The sequence below is a fragment of the Corvus cornix genome, chromosome 2 (genome assembly GCF_000738735.6).
Source record: "Corvus cornix cornix isolate S_Up_H32 chromosome 2, ASM73873v5, whole genome shotgun sequence".
In the NCBI taxonomy this organism is placed as follows: Eukaryota; Metazoa; Chordata; class Aves; order Passeriformes; family Corvidae; genus Corvus; species Corvus cornix.
The window spans coordinates 102,042,332-102,060,177 of record NC_046333.1 but is presented as its reverse complement, the minus strand read 5'-3'; the positions used below and the strand labels follow the sequence as shown (position 1 = coordinate 102,060,177).

The 17,846-nt window shown below is 39.5% G+C and overlaps 1 protein-coding gene across 3 annotated transcripts in view; it reads left to right on the top strand.

Annotated features, from left to right (window-relative positions):
* RALBP1 (ralA binding protein 1) overlaps positions 1-17,593 on the top strand; it is a 33,620-nt gene extending 16,027 nt beyond the window's left edge. The window contains exons 1-10 of one of the 3 annotated variants that reach the window (XM_019284050.3): positions 7,989-8,093; positions 8,369-8,463; positions 8,727-9,185; positions 10,985-11,334; positions 12,764-12,925; positions 13,392-13,523; positions 14,028-14,135; positions 14,889-15,010; positions 15,418-15,541; positions 15,779-17,593. In XM_019284050.3, coding sequence (XP_019139595.1) covers positions 8,445-8,463; positions 8,727-9,185; positions 10,985-11,334; positions 12,764-12,925; positions 13,392-13,523; positions 14,028-14,135; positions 14,889-15,010; positions 15,418-15,541; positions 15,779-16,042 — 1,740 coding nt within the window. In that variant the 5' untranslated portion in view covers positions 7,989-8,093; positions 8,369-8,444 and the 3' untranslated portion in view covers positions 16,043-17,593. Of the gene's footprint in view, positions 1-1,308; positions 1,603-7,988; positions 8,140-8,368; positions 8,464-8,726; positions 9,186-10,984; positions 11,335-12,763; positions 12,926-13,391; positions 13,524-14,027; positions 14,136-14,888; positions 15,011-15,417; positions 15,542-15,778 lie in introns of those variants that run through there. The other 2 variants (XM_019284051.3, XM_039548912.1) reach the window with 2 other exon arrangements.
* Positions 17,594-17,846: the final 253 nt, after the last annotated feature.

Below are 17,846 nucleotides of genomic sequence, written 5' to 3'. Positions count from 1 at the left end.
AGATGCCATCCATTCTATTTGCGTAAAAAAATTATATGTAATATTTCCAATATAATTCCATGAGTTATTGTTGAAATACTCTCTATTGTTTAGAAGCTCTTGGTGCGATATGTTGGGTTCTGTTTTTCTTGGAGCAGGGGGAGGAGTTGGTGATGAAATGCAAATGTACTGAGGAGGAATTTTACAGGTCATTCTGATACTCAGATGAAATACAATAGTAAAGCCAGTCTGTCAGTGGTAATATTGAAAATGCTTATATAATTGAAAATTTTGACCTTTTTTGATAGCTGTCATTCTGAAGCTTTACATACCTGGACATTTCTCATAAAATCCCATGTTTGAACATGCCATTTAATTGTTTAAACACAGTATCAAATAATCATGGCAGTGGAGTATTTGATATGAATTAAAAATAGAATATAACAAAATCCTTTGTGACCATTTAGATACAAAGGGCCAAATCCAGACAAGTGGACTCCAGAGGTGTGGTGTCCCATGCAGCATATCCATTCTGTGGAATTTTTGACATTTATCTGTGCCAGGAACAGTTTTTTTGCTGATGAGTTCCACTGCTGAGAATGTATGCATTGGCTTCCTTCAGCAATTTTTGTATAAGCGTTTATTTGGTCATAACTCTCAAGCAAACAATGTACCAGCATCTGGGTGCAGATGACCTGATAAAGTCTCTTCAAAGGTGAAGTTACTGTATATACCAGAAAAACACAATCATTATTTTTTTTACCTTCTTTAATTTGCAGTAGCATAATTAAAAGATGGATTTGCTTTAGCTCTATTTATTTTTTTCCCCCCCTTATTGCAACAGGCTAGGCAAGTTTTTATTTGCATCTATAAAATATGCTTGGGAAAGAAGAAAATGATCTTTGCCTTAAGGGCAGTGCTCACAAACACTCTGAGCTTCCAGGCAAATCTGTTTGATATCAAAAAAATTTTAAAAGTCAGCAAACTAATTTGTAGTAAATGCTACCAATCAGTATGCAAGCTATGAATTTTGTAAGAATTATTTCAACTGTTAAAGTATTCAGATACTTAATATATGTTTTGTATGTTATAAAGAAGAAATGGCTAAAATGGCAGCTCACATGCTAATATGGCTCAGGAGTTAACGAACAAATTCTGCAAACACTGAGCTTCAGACCTGATTTATTTTACTTTCTCTTGACGGAAGTTGGAACTCTCATTGTAGAAGGTATTGCTGTTTATGGTTTCAGGGTAGTGCTCTAAACAAGGTGTTCTGAAACCCATTGCTTAAAATTGTGTGGGTTTTCTTTTTGTTTTCCTCTTATGCAGGTGTGATGGACAGGTAGCAGAAGATTTCACTTTGATATCCGCGTATCAGAATGACCGAGTGCTTCCTGCCTCCCACGAGCAGCCCCAGTGAACACCGTCGGGTAGAACACAGTGGGGGACTTGCTCGTACTCCCAGCTCTGAAGAAATCAGTCCTACAAAATTCCCAGGACTGTACCGCACCGGTGAGCCTTCACCACCTCACGACAGCTTACATGAGCCTCCAGATATAGTATCTGATGATGAAAAGGAGCATGGGAAGAAGAAAGGAAAATTTAAGAAAAAAGAAAAAAGAAGTGAGTAGACTACTTCTCTTTTTAATTCAATGCTTTCAAGTTTTCTCGTTTTTGCTCTCTCAAAATTGCTTGGTATTCCCAGGGGGTTCTTTTAAATTTGTTTCAATGTGGAGGAAGTTAGCTTGCTACAAACAGACTTTGTGCAGCACCTGTTTCTCATGCAAAAAACTCCACACCTTAACTTTTTTTTGTTGCACAGATACAGGTGCCAAGTATGTGCCCAGAATTACTAATAAACCCATTTATCCAAAACCTTTCATGATGCATTGGTAAATCCTGGCATGGGGTTCTTCTTCACATTCTAAGTAGAGGTTTTCAAGTATATTTCCAAATACATCCATTTTTAATCATAGCTGAGGTGCTAGCTAGAATAAAACTGGTTTTGATCTGAATTGTACACTTGTGCATTTGGAAGAGTCAGTTTCAACAACTGTAGCCCTTTTCCCATGTGTCTCCCTTATTCAGTGTTTGCTTTTGTACTATCCCAAGTTTTCATGTGCACACTGCACCATTATTTGAGCAGTAATAAAATCTCCATCCCTTTTTTTCTCTAGCTTCTCAGTTTAGTCTGATCATGCAGTTTCCTCCAGCAGTGCCAAAGTATTATTGCAGAGGTCAAAAACGTGCAAACCAACACTGAGATCTGAATTTTCCAGAACTGACAGGGAAAAGGTTAGAAGAAAGTAAAGCTTTGACTATAAAATCCATTGTCAGTATATCAGTGTCTGGAGTAGAAATTTCATTTAAAAAGCTTACCCCTCCTCCAAAACAACAGAACTATTACTTTCCACTTTTAGATTTGTGCAGAAAATTTTGGAAACACGAAATAGTTTTTATTCAAGAAAATTTTTCTACGTATTCTGAAAGAACAAAGCACTTGGAAATACTAAGCTGATACTGAGCACTCTCACTACCGGAAAGACCCTTCCTGTCCAAGTCTCTGAAACCTAAGTATCACAGCCCAAGTGCTAGGACATTTTAAGTCACATTTGTTTTAGCAAAATTTCAAAATGTCTGTATCTCTGATGCCAGTGTATCCTGCTACTTCTTACATGTGGAATTTGGAAGATCAGAAACAGTGAGACAGCACACAGTATTCTGTTAGAATTAATATGGTGACAATTTGTGATACGCATGCACATATTTAAATAATCACTCCTTAAGAATCTGCTGTCACTGCACTGCTTTTAATCAAACCAGTTTCCTGGAATGCAGGAATTGTTTCTACCACAGTTTAGAAGGACTGTTGCTATTTTAACTAAAAACCGTGTGCCTAAAGAATAATGTAACTCAAAAACACATCCTCAAATTAAAACCAACAGCTGAAATTCCTACAGGTCTTAAGAAAAGTGATTCCTTAGTGATTTTCTGTAATGTAAACATTATTGATCTAATATAGATTACTGGATTGGCAATGAAAATTTGGTATTGATTGGATAGGTCTAAATTCAGGCTAACAGTAGTTGCTTTTTTACTGTCCAGCTTTCTGTTAGAGCTCTGCATTGCACACCTCTAAATCTGCAACTGGTAGAGGCCAACGTTATGCATTGTGTGGGTTTCTTTGTATGGAATTCAGGATGTCTCATGGTGATAGTGTAGCTGAAGGCTGTTGTTTAGGAGGAAAAATGCTGCTTCAGCAAATCGACACAGGTCTGTGCACATCAGCACTGCGACTGTTTTCTTCCAGAAGAATTGCAACACATTTTATAGCTGATGTAAAGCAATTTTTGTTACTTAAAAGAAACTTTAAAGGTATGAAAAAATCCTCAAAGAACACAAAAATGCAAAACATGGGAAGAACCAAATCATCTCTTGCAGTGCTAATGTAAACGGCATTCAGCATTTCTTGGCCCTAATACATGTCTGTCGTATAATTGCCAGTCAAACAGAAGAGTAAGTTACATACCAAGCTTTCAGTATATCTCATATAGTCCAAAAATAATCAGTATTATAAATATGCCCTCAACAGACATTTTACCTGTCTAAATTACAAGTGTTCTGTACTGTTGCTTATCATGGTTGATATTAAGAGTTTTCCTTCCAGATCTGGCCTTTTTTATTCCTCCTATACTTTTGATTCTTCATTTTATTTCTCTTTTAAAATTCTGTTGTATGTCTTCAGATTGTTTCATTCTTTCTGGCTACCTGCTTTGGTTTTGAGCAGTGCACAACCTGCCATGATCATGCAGTTTGGGGTATAAACAAATATAACTCAACACGTCAGTGAAAAAAAAAAAACAAGTTGACATTACATTATGACAGAGTGTTTGTTGAGCTTGCAATATTAGTGAATTAATGACATGGTCATCCTAACACCTGAAACTGTATCCAAGTTTAATCCCACAAAAATCTTGAGCTATTTTGGTAATACTCTAAATGTAAACTTCAGAAGTGCTTGAAGAGCAGCAGGGAAGGGAAGGTTAAATATCCCAAAGTTATTCAGTTTTGTTTTTCAGGTAAATAATTTCTGCAAGAGTAATGCACTCTTAGCTTCATTATTATCACCTATATCAAAAAAGCATTTTTGTATGCTAGCAAAATATCTTTTCCTGTATTTTTAATATAGATACAGTTATTTAATGATTTGCTTTTTTTCATGTTAGTGGCAGTAACCTAATAATACACAGCAATTATTCTGGGGAAAAGTGCTAAAAATGTTTTGAGTTAATGGAAAATTCAGTGGAATATTGTTTTTTATGTGGAATTCAGCTCCTGGAAAAATGTTTCAGCCACTAATTTTTATTCTCCACTATTCTGTGATAGACTGGGTGTTGGTTGGCTGTAGAGTGAGTTAGATTAGGGGATTTACTAGGGATTAAAATGAATTTTCTTTTTACTGGCATAGTTTTAAACCAGATCTGTTCCCTGACTCAAACAGAACTTGTCCTGTGATAGCAGGAGAGCAAAGATGGATCTGTGTTAAGCAGGAATGGATTATCTGAGACAGCAACCACTGTAATTGATTTTTGAAAATGTTTAACCACCTGTCACTAATCACATGTTGATAAAGCCATAAAATATGCAGTTCCTTGCAGAAGAAAAACGTTACAAGGAAATACTTCTGAAGAAGCTCTTCTACTCATTAGAATTTCTGTAGATAAAGAGTCTGTATGTAGTAGATCTTACTCTGCTTAGTCATTTTACTTCTGAGATTGATGCTGTTGGACAGGATGGGTTCCATATGCATCTAGGATTTTTTTTGTTTAGAATAATCTTGATTTTCTTTATATAATTCTTGGAAAAATGGAGAATTGTTTGAATTGTACTAAACTATCACGTGAAAAGATAGTAGTATCATTGGTATGAACTCTTCTGAAAATTTCAGGAAATATTTTTGAAGACCAGATCCTTAACGTGTTGGGCATGGGGTCCTGTATGTTCTTTTGGAATGTAGATCAGGGCTGATATAAACAAAACATTATTTTTACTGATCTGGTGTGTGGAGAAGCTCTGAATACAGTTTTCAGATCTACAGACTAAGAAGTTATTAGAATTTTCTATGCTGATAAAGATCAGAGGCTCTTCATATCAGGGTTTATCTTTGGGATAAATAGGATGTGTTGCTACATCCTGTTCTGCTGACAAATCACTGTGTATCTCTATATACCACTGTGTATTTATCTAGCAAAGCACCATTTGCAGATAGTTTTAAAGTCTGCCTTTCAATACCAGTGATTATTTTAAATCAGAATAAAGTAAGACAAATTTCTTATTTCAGCTTCATTTGCTCTGCTGGCACAGTGGTACAGAGTAATCTGAATGCAGAATTTGTTTGGGAGTGCTGTGCTCACATCAGTGAGTCAAATGAATACTGAAGACAAACTGATCTAATTGAAAGTTGGATAGTGAGTGTTGGTAATGTCTGTAAGGTAGAAGTTTCTGTTGATAATAAAAATGCATCTTGTGGGCAAGGAGAGGAAGTAGAAGCCGTTTACCCAAGTTCATTGTGCATTCATGTGTCTTAGTTTTATTTAGAAGTGCTGTACAATCTGATGGCAATCCCTCTGACAGATTGGCATTAGGTAACTAATGCTTGCATTGCACTTCAGTCATATTTGACCTACTAATTCTTTCATATGTAAAAGCCATCCATGTTTTCTTTCAGTGAATTAATTACAGATGCTGCAGATTTCCCTTGGGAAATCAGCTGTAGAGTTATAAATTACTTAAAAACCCATCAGAGACCTGATGGACAAAATGTCTCTTGCAGTAGGTTTGATAAGTGGCAGTTCTGCATAATGCCACCCTTGGAGTTAACAATAAACACTATGGCACGACTTCATGGCTTTGCTGTGAGAATGCAGGAGAAGTATTCCCAAGTATGCAGACTGATAGAAACAGTGGCCTCGCTGCATGACAAAGATTATAAGTCTGTAAACTAGATTTTTCCAGAGTAACACAGGAAAATTCTTCTATTATTATTATTTTTATAAGGGTTTTTCATAATTCTCAGTAAGATAAGGGCTATACTTGAAGAATTGCATTTAAAGTAACTGCAATAAAGGCATGCTTATGGAAGGAAGGTCTAACAAAAGGAACTGGTAGATTATACTGTGTCATTATGCTGGTGAAATTGGAGTATTTATTACAGTAGTACTGTTCTCATATAGATGGAGGAAAATGTCACTGACAAAGAGTGATGGGGAAATGGGGACTATTAGTACTGGAAGTCTTGAGGAGACAGTGAACAGAAATACCAGTTTACTAAACCCTAGATAATACTCTTTCCATATTGAAAATTACCTGATTTGTCAAGCACTTTTGGAAGTTTTTCTTCTGTGTAAATTTAAGTTGTTTATATTTCAATATATTGTATCACTGGTGAAAGGGATACAGCAATTTTATAACCAAAAATATAGTAAAGAAAATCAGGCTATTCTTGAGAGACATGCAAACCCTCTCCTGGTATGAACCCTCTCTGTGTGATTGTGTATTAGTATATATTTCTAAACTTTGTCAACTTATGTTAATGAGACAAATTTTAAAAGGCTGGGTTTGTATTAAACTTGCTCCTTCATGTCTTCTTGTGAATTCAAGAAATACCAGTTTCAGTAATGTTCTCTTGCTGGCGTTACAGTGCCACAGATCTAGGAAAGCACTGGGGCTTGTGTTGCAGTGTTGGGACATGTGAGCAGGGCTCTGTTGGTGGCACCGACCTTCCAGCTTGGGTCCCAGTGCTGACACTTCCTGGTGTGCATGTGGGAACCCCATGCTGTGTGACGGGGAGCTGTCACAACTACCCAGCAGGAAAGACTGAGGGCACATTGTTCTGAGCTCTGTCTGGGAAAGATCTGGCTAATTTGGAAATTACACCTCTGAATTCTGTCTTGAACCTTAGTGCTGGCCCTGTCTCTTTCTCATAAAACACAGTGGAGATGTGTGCTCCTCCTTTGTCCTGTAGCTGGTGCATCTGCAGTTCCTTCTGTTCCAGAGTGAGATTTGAATCCTTGGTTTATGCACTGCAGGTTTCCTTACCCATTTCTGGGTTTACTTTACAAAAACTAGTAAATGACATAGCCAGTAAGCAGGGAGGAGGAGACCTGGCTGCTGGTTGTCCTCTAGTTAATGTTTGCATTTTTATATTAAAATCCACTAGGACAGGAACAGCTAAACAGTCTTTTTCAGTCTTCTATGAAAGTGTGTGGCTGGCAGTCCTAGGGAAGAGTCCCAGCTGCAAAGGCTGAGCTGATCCAACAATTGTAATTATTTTATGATAGTTCCATGCTTATTACATTTCTTATATTTGTTTGACTGTTAAAAGCTATCTTCTACAGAGCAGTCAAGGCTTCAAATTAGAGACAGTTCTTGTATGTGCTGAAATAATGCTGAGAAGCTCTGCAGTCTGGTATAGTTCAGAATTGGAAGGATAAAAGATGGAATGTTCCCTGATTCTTCTGCAGATTTTTCACTTGGAAAAAATGATAGCCTATAGTCTCGTGCATGATGTGCTCTCATATTATCTAAGGGGGCAATTTTCATTTACCCAAAACTATTCAGGCAGCAAGAGCACTCGACTGTCAGTGCTGCCTCACACAAGCAGAGGCTCTGCATGTAGGTAGTGAAGGAGCCTCAAAGGGTCTGTTACAATAGGGGCTTACTGCCCACTGCCTTGGGGGACCTGGCTGGTGCAGGTGGCATGTCAGATGTCACCTTTGTTGACCAGGTTTCAGCCTTACCTTTCTTATATGGGGTACTGTGTATGTAAATTTAGAATTGGTGGACTTGGAAGTTGTGTTGGATTGCATGTTGCTGGGTTTGTTTGTGGGTTGTTTTTTTGTTGGTGTGTTGGTTGGGGTTTTTTTTGTAATCCACCTTTAAAGACTTTTGTGTTCTTGCCTGAAGGTGAGGCAGGGCTGGCTGCAGAGGCGTAGTGACTTAAAAGCACCCAGTGCATGTTTTAGACGGCACTTGGACTTTTGCTGCTGGAACAATGTGCTCAGCCCAGGGACTCCCATGTGCTTTTTAAGGCAAATCTGCACCTTCATGGGCAGGTATTGTGCTAGTGTTACTGGAATTGTGTTCTTCATCTAGTGAAAAGTTAAGTGTGCTAGTGCTTTTTTGGTTTTGGTTTGGGGTGGATTTTTTTGTATTTTATTTGAGGCTGAAACTTTAATAACTTCATACTTGTCTTTAAACTCATAGTATTCTGGAAAAGGATTGGGGCTTTAAGTGGCTGGAGTTTAGTTTGTTTTTAATTGAAATTTGTTAGACTTTTGTGTATGCAGTAGATGATCCTTAACAGCAACTCTTATACTGTTGATTACAGGAACATAGAGAAGTTGCCAGACAGTTGTTTTTATTTTGCATTTCCTTGACTATTAGATGGGAATCTAGCCCATAAGATGGACATTGCCATTATGAGTAAGTATATAAACTATTCATTGTTTAGATGGTTCAGGAGATCTGTGGCTTATCTTTGATGTAATTATGCAACTTGATTTAATCCTTGTCCACTCGAGTGTATAACAACTTAAAAAAAACCTTCTGAGGAGCCAGACAGGCACTGTTTTTAAATTTGTGTTGCTTCTTCTCTCTCCTCCTTACGTGCAACTTCTTGTTGTTGCTGTCTGGAAAGTAAACAGACTTACAGCTGTCCCCTTCCCTTTTCCTGCTTTGCCCAACAGCGGAAGGTTATGCTGCGTTTCAAGAGGACAGTTCTGGTGATGAAGCTGAAAGTCCTTCCAAGTTGAAGCGGTCCAAGGGAATACATGTCTTCAAGAAACCCAGCTTTTCCAAAAAGAAGGAAAAGGATTTTAAAATAAAAGAGAAGCCCAAAGATGAAAAACACAAGGAAGAAAAACATAAGGAAGACAAACACAAAGAGAAAAAGTCAAAAGACTTAACTGCAGCAGATGTTGTAAAACAGTGGAAAGAGAAGAAGAAAAAGAAAAAGCCAATTCAAGAGACAGAGATACCTCAAGTGGATGTTCCAAGTCACAGACCCGTGTTTGGCATTCCTTTGTCTGATGCAGTAGACAGGACCATGATGTATGATGGCATCCGCCTGCCAGCAGTTTTCCGTGAATGTATAGATTACGTAGAGAAGTATGGCATGAAATGTGAAGGCATCTACAGAGTTTCAGGTACTCTGGGCACACTGACATGCACACAGGTTCCTAAGGTCTTTACTTGCAATTTTCTTATTTTTTTATCACTTCCAACATCTTGATACTCTGTTTATAGCTCCATTAATTATCCAAAAGGTAATCAGATAGCCAAACTTAAGCAAACATGTAGGTCTGAAGTACCAGAAAAATTGGTAATGTGGTGGTGCTGCTTAATGGCAGTAAAAACACACCTGTTTAGGCCTTTTGTCATGAGATGGTAGCAATGAATAAAACATGTTAGTATGGCCAACTTGACTTCTTTTTCTTCTGCTTTAAAAATACAGTGGTAGCTGATTTCAAAAGCAAAGATGAGCTATAACCATTTTATTGCTCATGTTTCCAACTAAGTTGCTTTTTCCAGTTACTCCCATTGTGTATTTTTTTTCTTGAAAGCTTTTCTTTCAGCAAATTTGCTAATAAGCAGAAAATGCAAGTTTTACTGTTTAAGCTTAGCAAGAGCAGCGAATTAACTGTGGTAGTTGTGTAACACCAGCTTACATAAGTGAAACCTCAGTTTTAGTCACGTTAGACAAAACAGTCCCTTTATTTGTGAGCTGCACCAGAAATGCAGCTCATGTAAGTAATTCTGTGGGTACATGGAGGGGACAAGAACAAGCGAGGAAAGGAATTTCAGGAAAAGCATTTTGAATCAAGTTACCCAGCACTGTAAACCAGTAATTAAATGATTCTAAAGGCTTCATTAGCTGTCTTCATGCTGTCCATCTGCATGGTGTTTGGTAGGCGTGTAGAAATACCGCAGCACCTTAAGCAGTTGCCTCATCCTGCCTAGTGAAACATTTTGGTTGCTTGTTTTTTCAGACACGATGTGTTGGGAATTTTCACAGGTGTGTTTTCCTTAAATAACTTCTGCTGTGGCCTTTGTAGGTGTTCTCCAGTGCAACAGCTCCCTCTTGTGCGTGTAGGATTGTTTAAATTGAGAGCTTCAGAGAGAGCATTGCCATGGCTTAGCAGCCTGCAGCTGTTGTGATGGCTCATTTTGGCCATGAAACTGAGCATGTTTTCCTGGCATTTTCCAGGGGCTGAGTGTGCCCAGTTGTGCTTACAGAGTATGAGCCAAGCCAGGGCTGTGCACCAAGTTGGTGTAACCCAAGTGGGTGTTTGAGCTGCAAGAATGAAATTTCCCCAAGTTTAGGAAGATTGGAATGTCACTGAGTTATACTAACACCTTGTAGAAAATCTTGGCTGGCTTGAATAATTACATGAGCACACTTTTTTTCATGCGGTGCCTCAAACTGACAATCCTGTGTGAGATTCCTCTGCTGAGGAGGGCCAGCTGGAAATCTGGAAACTAAAAAGTGTGGGGTTTGTTTTGACAAAGGAAAGCTGCTATAGGTAGCTTGTTGCACAGTATCTGAACTAATAACATATTTGCTGCTTGGCTTAGGGATGGATAATTGAACTGCCAGAAAGAAGCTTAATGCAAATACTCAATTGATGTTAAGTTCCCCAACCTTTCCTCACGCTATTTTATGTTCCTTGATGAAAGGGAATGCTGGCACCAGTTCTGATTCAGGGCTCTGTCAGTGCTGTGGTTTTGCTTCATAGGAGTAATCAGTGCTTTTAGAACTAGTGATCATGTAATTTTGAGTCACGATTTTCACTTTGTTACGTGTGGAAAACTTTTAAAAGGTGTTTCTCAATTAGCTTAAATTGCAAGGAGAAATGAAATAAATGCCTCTCAAAAAAAAAATAAAGTTTAAATTTAGACATTTACAGTCGAAATTTCTCTTAATTCTTGATCTAACTATTTTAAGGAATAAAATCAAAAGTTGACGAGCTGAAGGCAGCCTATGATCGTGAAGAATCTCCAAACCTGGAAGAATATGAGCCCAATACAGTGGCCAGCTTGCTCAAACAGTACCTGCGGGAACTGCCTGAAAATCTGCTTACCAAAGAGCTCATGCCCCGCTTTGAAGACGCTTGTGGAAAGAGCACAGAAGCTGAGAAAGTTCAGGAGTGCCAGAGGCTGCTGAAAGAGCTGCCAGAGTGTAACCATCTCCTGATTTCTTGGCTGATTGTGCATATGGACCATGTTATTGCAAAGGAACTGGAAACAAAAATGAACATCCAGAATATTTCTATAGTGCTCAGCCCTACTGTCCAGGTATGTGCACCATGCAGCATGCTTAGAGCAGAACTGCAGCCCAAGAAAGACTTCTTTGTAGGAATCCTTTTGCAGGTGGGAATTGGGTATTGTCTGATACAGTTTAGCTAAATCACAGCTCCTCTTTATGCCTCAGGAACCCGAAATGCTGGGAAAGGGGAACAAAAGGCTTTCTGCATGTGGGCTTGCATACTGTGGGTCTGATATTTGGGTTATTATCAGAGTGTCACAAAGACTGCTGCCTTTCAATTCTATCATGAACAGAAGTAATTTAATGTTGAATTTGTTCAATAATTCATGCAGATACACAGTTTCTGTGCTCTTTTGATTCTGTGATAATTTAGTGAAGATACTGTTGCTTAATTTTAATATCAAGCTAATGAACCCTGTCCTGCACATACATCTTCCTGGTGCTGTAGGGACTTAGGTAAAATGGCTTTGGTGTCTGCAGCCAAATGGCTGGAGAATAACAACTGACTTGGTTTTCCAGTAAGATTTTGTGGTTTCTGGATTGCTTGATCCCTTAATAGACATCTTGGAAATATTTAATTAAATACAGCTCAGAATTAGTCCTGTGCATGATGAAAACATGGCAATTATTGTGTGTGGGTCTTCTAGAGCAAACCCCACAAGTTAGAGAAGCCTGAATTTATAATTAAGAGTCCAGGTGGAGGCCCAGTAGCAAAAGGGCCGGGTGTTATTCATGGCTCTTTTGCTGTGCCAGACACCTCTCAAGCTAGGAAAAGAAGTAACAATTAGGGTAAAACAGTGCAGGCCCAATCATGTTTTGTTGGTAACTAGATGTTAGCAATTGAAGTGCAGGTAGTGACAGAACTCTAATATTTGTTTCAGGATAATTTTTAAAATTTTAATGGAAGATAAAGTATCAAAATAAATATACTTGCTTCTGTCTCTGTTTCAAACAAGGAATATAGTGAAAGATGCTTTCATACTACTTTTTTCTACTATGTTATCTGAGAGGGAAGCTGTAGAGAATACTTTGAGGTTGGAGGAGGGGAGAGAGAAGGTATAGCCATCCACCAGGCATAACACAGTAGGGTTGGTGTTCCCTCTTACTAACTACTTTTACCTGAGTACAAAGAGATTTAATGCATTTCTGCATCTACCAGTGATGGAAATAATTCTGGTAGGTTAAGAGGTGTGAAGATGCTGAGTTCAGTATGAAAATGCCTCGGATGCACAGGTAAGAGAGACAGGGAAGTGATTCCTTGAGGCCAGCACTGCATTGTTCAAAGTAAAGACAATTTTTAATGCAGATTTTAATCTCTAAAGACAAACTGGCATGACTGTGGCTCTCAGAAAGGTGTACTAAAGGCTGCTGTTTCTGGAGAAGAACACTGTCCTTCACAGATAAAGATGATGTGAATGAATCATCTTAACCAATATCCTGTCTCCCCATCCTTTGCAGATCAGCAACCGTGTCCTGTATGTGTTTTTTACACATGTTCAAGAGTTCTTTGGGAATGTGACCCTCAAGCAGGTGACAAAACCTCTTCGCTGGTCAAATATGGCAACAATGCCAGCACTTCCAGAAACTCAAGAGAGCATCAAAGAAGAAATCAGGCGACAGGTTGGCAATTACTTGAGTGTTTTTCTGTTTATCTTTGCCCTGGCTTTTATACATTCAGTAGTAAATTCTCCTAAATTTGTAACATACTCTTTAATTCCATTGCAATTATCCTGTCAGTGGAGACCACTGGGAAGAGCTTGATGATTTCCTTTCCTTTTTCATGTGTGGAAAGTTGTTACAGTCTTGTGCTCATAGCTGCATTATCCATGTAGTGCTTTGCTATGTAGGTTAGTACTTTTGTAGTGGGAGGAAGGTCAGGAGAGCACATTAGGGAGGGTGGTTTCTTCAGTGCTGCTCTTCAGCTGGCTCTGGATCCGTGCTGGGTGTGTGTTAACACTTGTTCATGGACACGTCAAGGTTTGAAAACCAGAACTCCCAGCCTCTTGCTACAAAGCCGAAAAGATCTTCCTTTTCAATCTGCCCTGGTACAATATAATAAAGACAATTTCTTTGGAAATCTTTTTAGGAGTTCCTTCTGAACTGTTTACACAGAGACTTGCAGGCAGGGATAAAAGACTTGTCCAAAGAAGAGAGACTCTGGGAGGTGCAAAGAATCTTAACAGCTCTTAAGAGGAAACTAAGAGAAGCTAAGAGACAGGTGGGTAACTTTTCTGTTTATTGGCCAGGCATCTAAATCATGGATCCCTAATTCATAACAGTGCAGAGGCACCCAGTTAGGTCAAACCACCTTTCAGTCTTCTTTGCTGCAGATTTTCTCAACTGTACATGCCTGATGAGCAATTGTGTTTTCTGCTTAGCTGGCTTTCACTAGGGACAGGGAGATCTTCACAGCTGTTCACAAAAAAAAGTGTGTGTGATGAAAAACTTAGAGTTTGCCAGGGCATGTGCTCGCTTAAAACATTGAGTCCTGGACTACCAAGAGGAATTACTGGAAGACTCGAGGTTAACAAACTTGAAAAGTGTTTTTAAAACTATTTTTATGTCCCACAGATGGGACAGACCATGCTCAAAATTTGCATGTTGGACAACTGTGATGGTGGTTCTAAATTTGGAAAATAATACATTCAAAAAAATCTTTTTTAGAATAAATACAGTGACCAGGGAAGCTGTCCTTTTAAATATTGTTTTCTTTCTCTGGCAGGAGTGTGAAACAAAGATTGCACAAGAAATTGCTAGCCTTTCAAAGGAGGATGTCTCCAAAGAAGAAATGAACGAGAACGAAGAAGTTATAAACATTCTGCTTGCACAGGTAGCTGGCAGGCACTTACCTTTTGCCTGATGGTATTTTATATTTCAGATCTATTGAAGACTCCTTTGTCCCTTCTAATGCAGTGAGGACATTGCAGGCTCAGAGGGGTCTCTGTCCATTAAAACACAAGGCTTTGTTTTAATGGACAATGAAGCAGGGACGGAATGCTGACTGCAGGAGAGAGCCCAGAGCTGAGGAGACTCTCGTTAACAGCAGGAAGGAGACACTGTGAAAGAAAAAAGTGGCCTTTGTTGTTCATGTACTTAGAAAGCAGCACTTCCCTATGTAGCCAGGTTCAGGACTGTTAACTGCTTTCCTGCTGATCAAAGGAAAAAAGGCAACTATTTTGGCTTTTTTGCCTTCTCTTGCTTCCCCCAGTAGCTTTAATCTTCTCCCCTCTGTATTTTCCTCCTTATATTCATTTTCAAAGCCATATAATTCAGTTTTTCTGGTTATTTTACTGGTTGGCTGGAGCTTTCCCCTGTGATTTAAGGAAAGGCAGCCAAACATGCCAGGATTTGGTGTGTCATCTCCACAACTATTCAGTATGGCGATTATCTTGAGGATTCAGAACAGACAGTGTTGGGTTTGAACTTTTTGTTTGCTTTGAGGTTGTGATGGATCAGAGTTCAAAGCAGACATGCTAACCACTGCCACTGAAAGTATTTCAGAGAACAGCATCATCTCATACTTACTGTATGTTCCTGTAGGAAATAAAGTCAAGGCTTTAAGTGAACTAACTGATCATTGCAGGAGAACGAGATTTTAACAGAGCAAGAAGAGCTGCTGGCCATGGAGCAGTTTCTGCGGAGACAGATCGCCTCCGAGAAGGAAGAAATAGATCGGCTCCGAGCAGAAATAGCTGAAATACAAAGGTAAAGGGGACATCCACAGCACAGCCCTGCCAGGACAGCATGCTGGGATTAAAAGTACAAATATGCTTTGCTGAAAGAATACTCTAAACCACATTTAAAAGCTCACCCGGTGAACATCAGAGTTGAAAGCCACTTGTTTTTATTGAAGTCTCGACAAATTTGAATCTTTCAGGATATTTTCTGTTGTTTTAACAATGGAATTATGATCTAAAGGAAACTTGACCCCGTGCACTAGAAAAATCCCCCTAGGAAATCACTGCTTTATTAAATTAAGCTTTGAAAGGAAAGTCTGATTTTGCTTTCTAAACCATTGGCAGATGATTGCAGGGATGCAAGTTAACTCCCTTACTTACCACAGTTCTGGCAGACTCAAAGTGTTTAAAGAGGAATTTGTCCTTGTCTTTCAGTCGCCAGCAGCACGGCCGGAGTGAAACCGAGGAATACTCTTCCGAGAGTGAAAGTGAGAGTGAGGATGAGGAGGAGCTGCAGGTCATCCTGGAGGATTTGCAGAGACAGAATGAGGAACTGGAGGTAAGATTTGGTTCTTAGCATTCCCTGGTTCTCTCCCATGGTGCCTACTTGATGGCACAGGTGCAGACTGGTTGTGTGCATCAGTGTTGCCCAGGCTTGTGACCCACACACTCTGGTTTTAAATCTCTGCTGTGTGCAAGTCCCTGTTGCTGTCCGGGCCAGCAGTGCTAAACACCCCCAAGCTACAGCACTGCTGTGTCAGAGGGAGCCCTGACATTTGTTTCCCCTCCTTAAAAGATCAAGAACAATCACCTGAACCAAGCGATTCACGAGGAGCGTGAGGCCATCATCGAGCTGCGGGTGCAGCTCCGCCTGCTGCAGCGCGCAAAATCCGAGCAGCAGGGGCAGGAGGACGAGGAGCCGGAAAAGCGCGGGGGCGTTTCTCAGCAGCAGAGAGACACTGTCCTGGAGACAAAAGCAGCCAAAGAGCAGCCAAAAGCAAGCAAGGAGCAGCAAGTCAAGCCATCGCCAAGTAAAGACAGGAAAGAAACTCCAATTTGATCTGGCTCCTTGGCTATGCATAAAATCAACTGAACTGTGCAAATTACTGTAATTTGAGTCAAACTGCACAAATTAGTGGTGGCTGTGTACATTCTGTAAAGAAACTTTTCTTTTAAGCCCTGGAGACTTTTGTCTCTAATAGTTGTGGCTTCTACTCATCCGACTCAGGTGAGTTCGGAGAGGCCAGAGAGTTTTCCAGTTAGTATCAGATTATTTCAAGACTGGTTTCCTTCAGGTGATTTAAAGTAATTCAGTAACAAGTTTTATTTCAAACCAAAATCATTATTTACATTCACTGGAGCAGAATTGGAAGATCTCATTTTCAGTAAACAAACAAAACCCACCCACACTTACTAATAATTTGCCTTGTGGATCTGTTCATCCTCATTCACCATTATTTCTGCTTATTAACCTAGTCACTTCTTGCTTGTGCCTTTGATACCTTTCTGATGCAGATTATATACAAGGGAGCTTTAAATTTATTCTGGGTTGGCTGAAATGGTGGGAGACTGTGGGGTATCGTGTTTACCTGACATGCCCTTAAGCTTCATTTCTGTTCTGAGATGTACTGAGTAAGTGTAAAAACTTGAGAGATGTTATTTATGTCCCCATATGATGGAAATGTCCACGTCCTTTAGCAGTGTAGGTAACGCATTGACTCATCATTAACCACCCTCATCACACCTGTCTGAGACAGGCCCTGTTCACACTGCTGCCATGTAGCCAAGAGCTTTGTCTGCATCCGTTTTAAATGTTTCCATCTCTTGGAGAAAGCCACTGCTTGTAGGCAGGGATGGGAATGGTTATGTCCTTAGGATGTATCTGCCTCACCAAGCAATACAGCATTTCCCCCTGCACCAATGCCAGTCACTTGTGATTCCAAATGAGCCCGAAGAACGATGCCAAGGGGAGGCACCAGGGGGTCAGCAATAGCCTCTTTTTTGTTGGTATTTAACAAACCAACCACCACCGCCTGGGACTTGGTTTTGGGTTGGCTGTTTTTAATGCTCCTACCCTTCAAAATCCTCCAGCCACACTGGCATTTAAGGGCCCTTTAATGTTTCGGATACACTCATGAGACTCACCCCTCAATCCATATATAGACAGAAACTCCACAGAGTGCATATAGGCTATCTTATTTTTTAATCTGGATATTTATTTTCAGCACCTGTTGGATGTGGTTGTATTCTTTATCTATTGCACTGTTGTGAATCATTGGCCATGATTTGATTTTTGTACAAATAATGCTTTGATATGTTATAGAAAAAAACAGCATAGTATTTTTTTAAAATTTGGAAAAAAGTTTATAAACACAGAAAATGTGATCAGATTAAAAATGTAAACTAAAGCATTCTCCCTTGCCTTCGTTACATACATTTTATATTTGCTGGCAATATTTAAACTTTTTGTTTGTTTAATTCACACTAATTCCTATTGAATTGTCATGAATTTTTCTAATGTTCTTCAGACAAATCTCTTAATATTGGTTAACTTTTATTTTGTTAGGATTGTATTTATCAAGCAAATAAATTCAACAGCCATTTGAAAGTAGCTTCTCCTTCATCTGTTTCATAATGCAAATCACGGTTACTCTTCTTGGGGGGGTGGTGCCTGCAGCTGAGGAGTTTCTATGACAAATGACTGGAAGTGCATCACCCCTGAGGTCTGAAATGGAGGTGGAACTGCTGCCCCTGCAGCAGCTCAGCTCCTGAACCAGAAACTTGGTGTCAAAGCACCTGAGAGATGGTTCTTTGAATTGTGCTGTGCCTCAGCCCTGCCCAGGCAGGTGGGGCTGGAGCAGGGC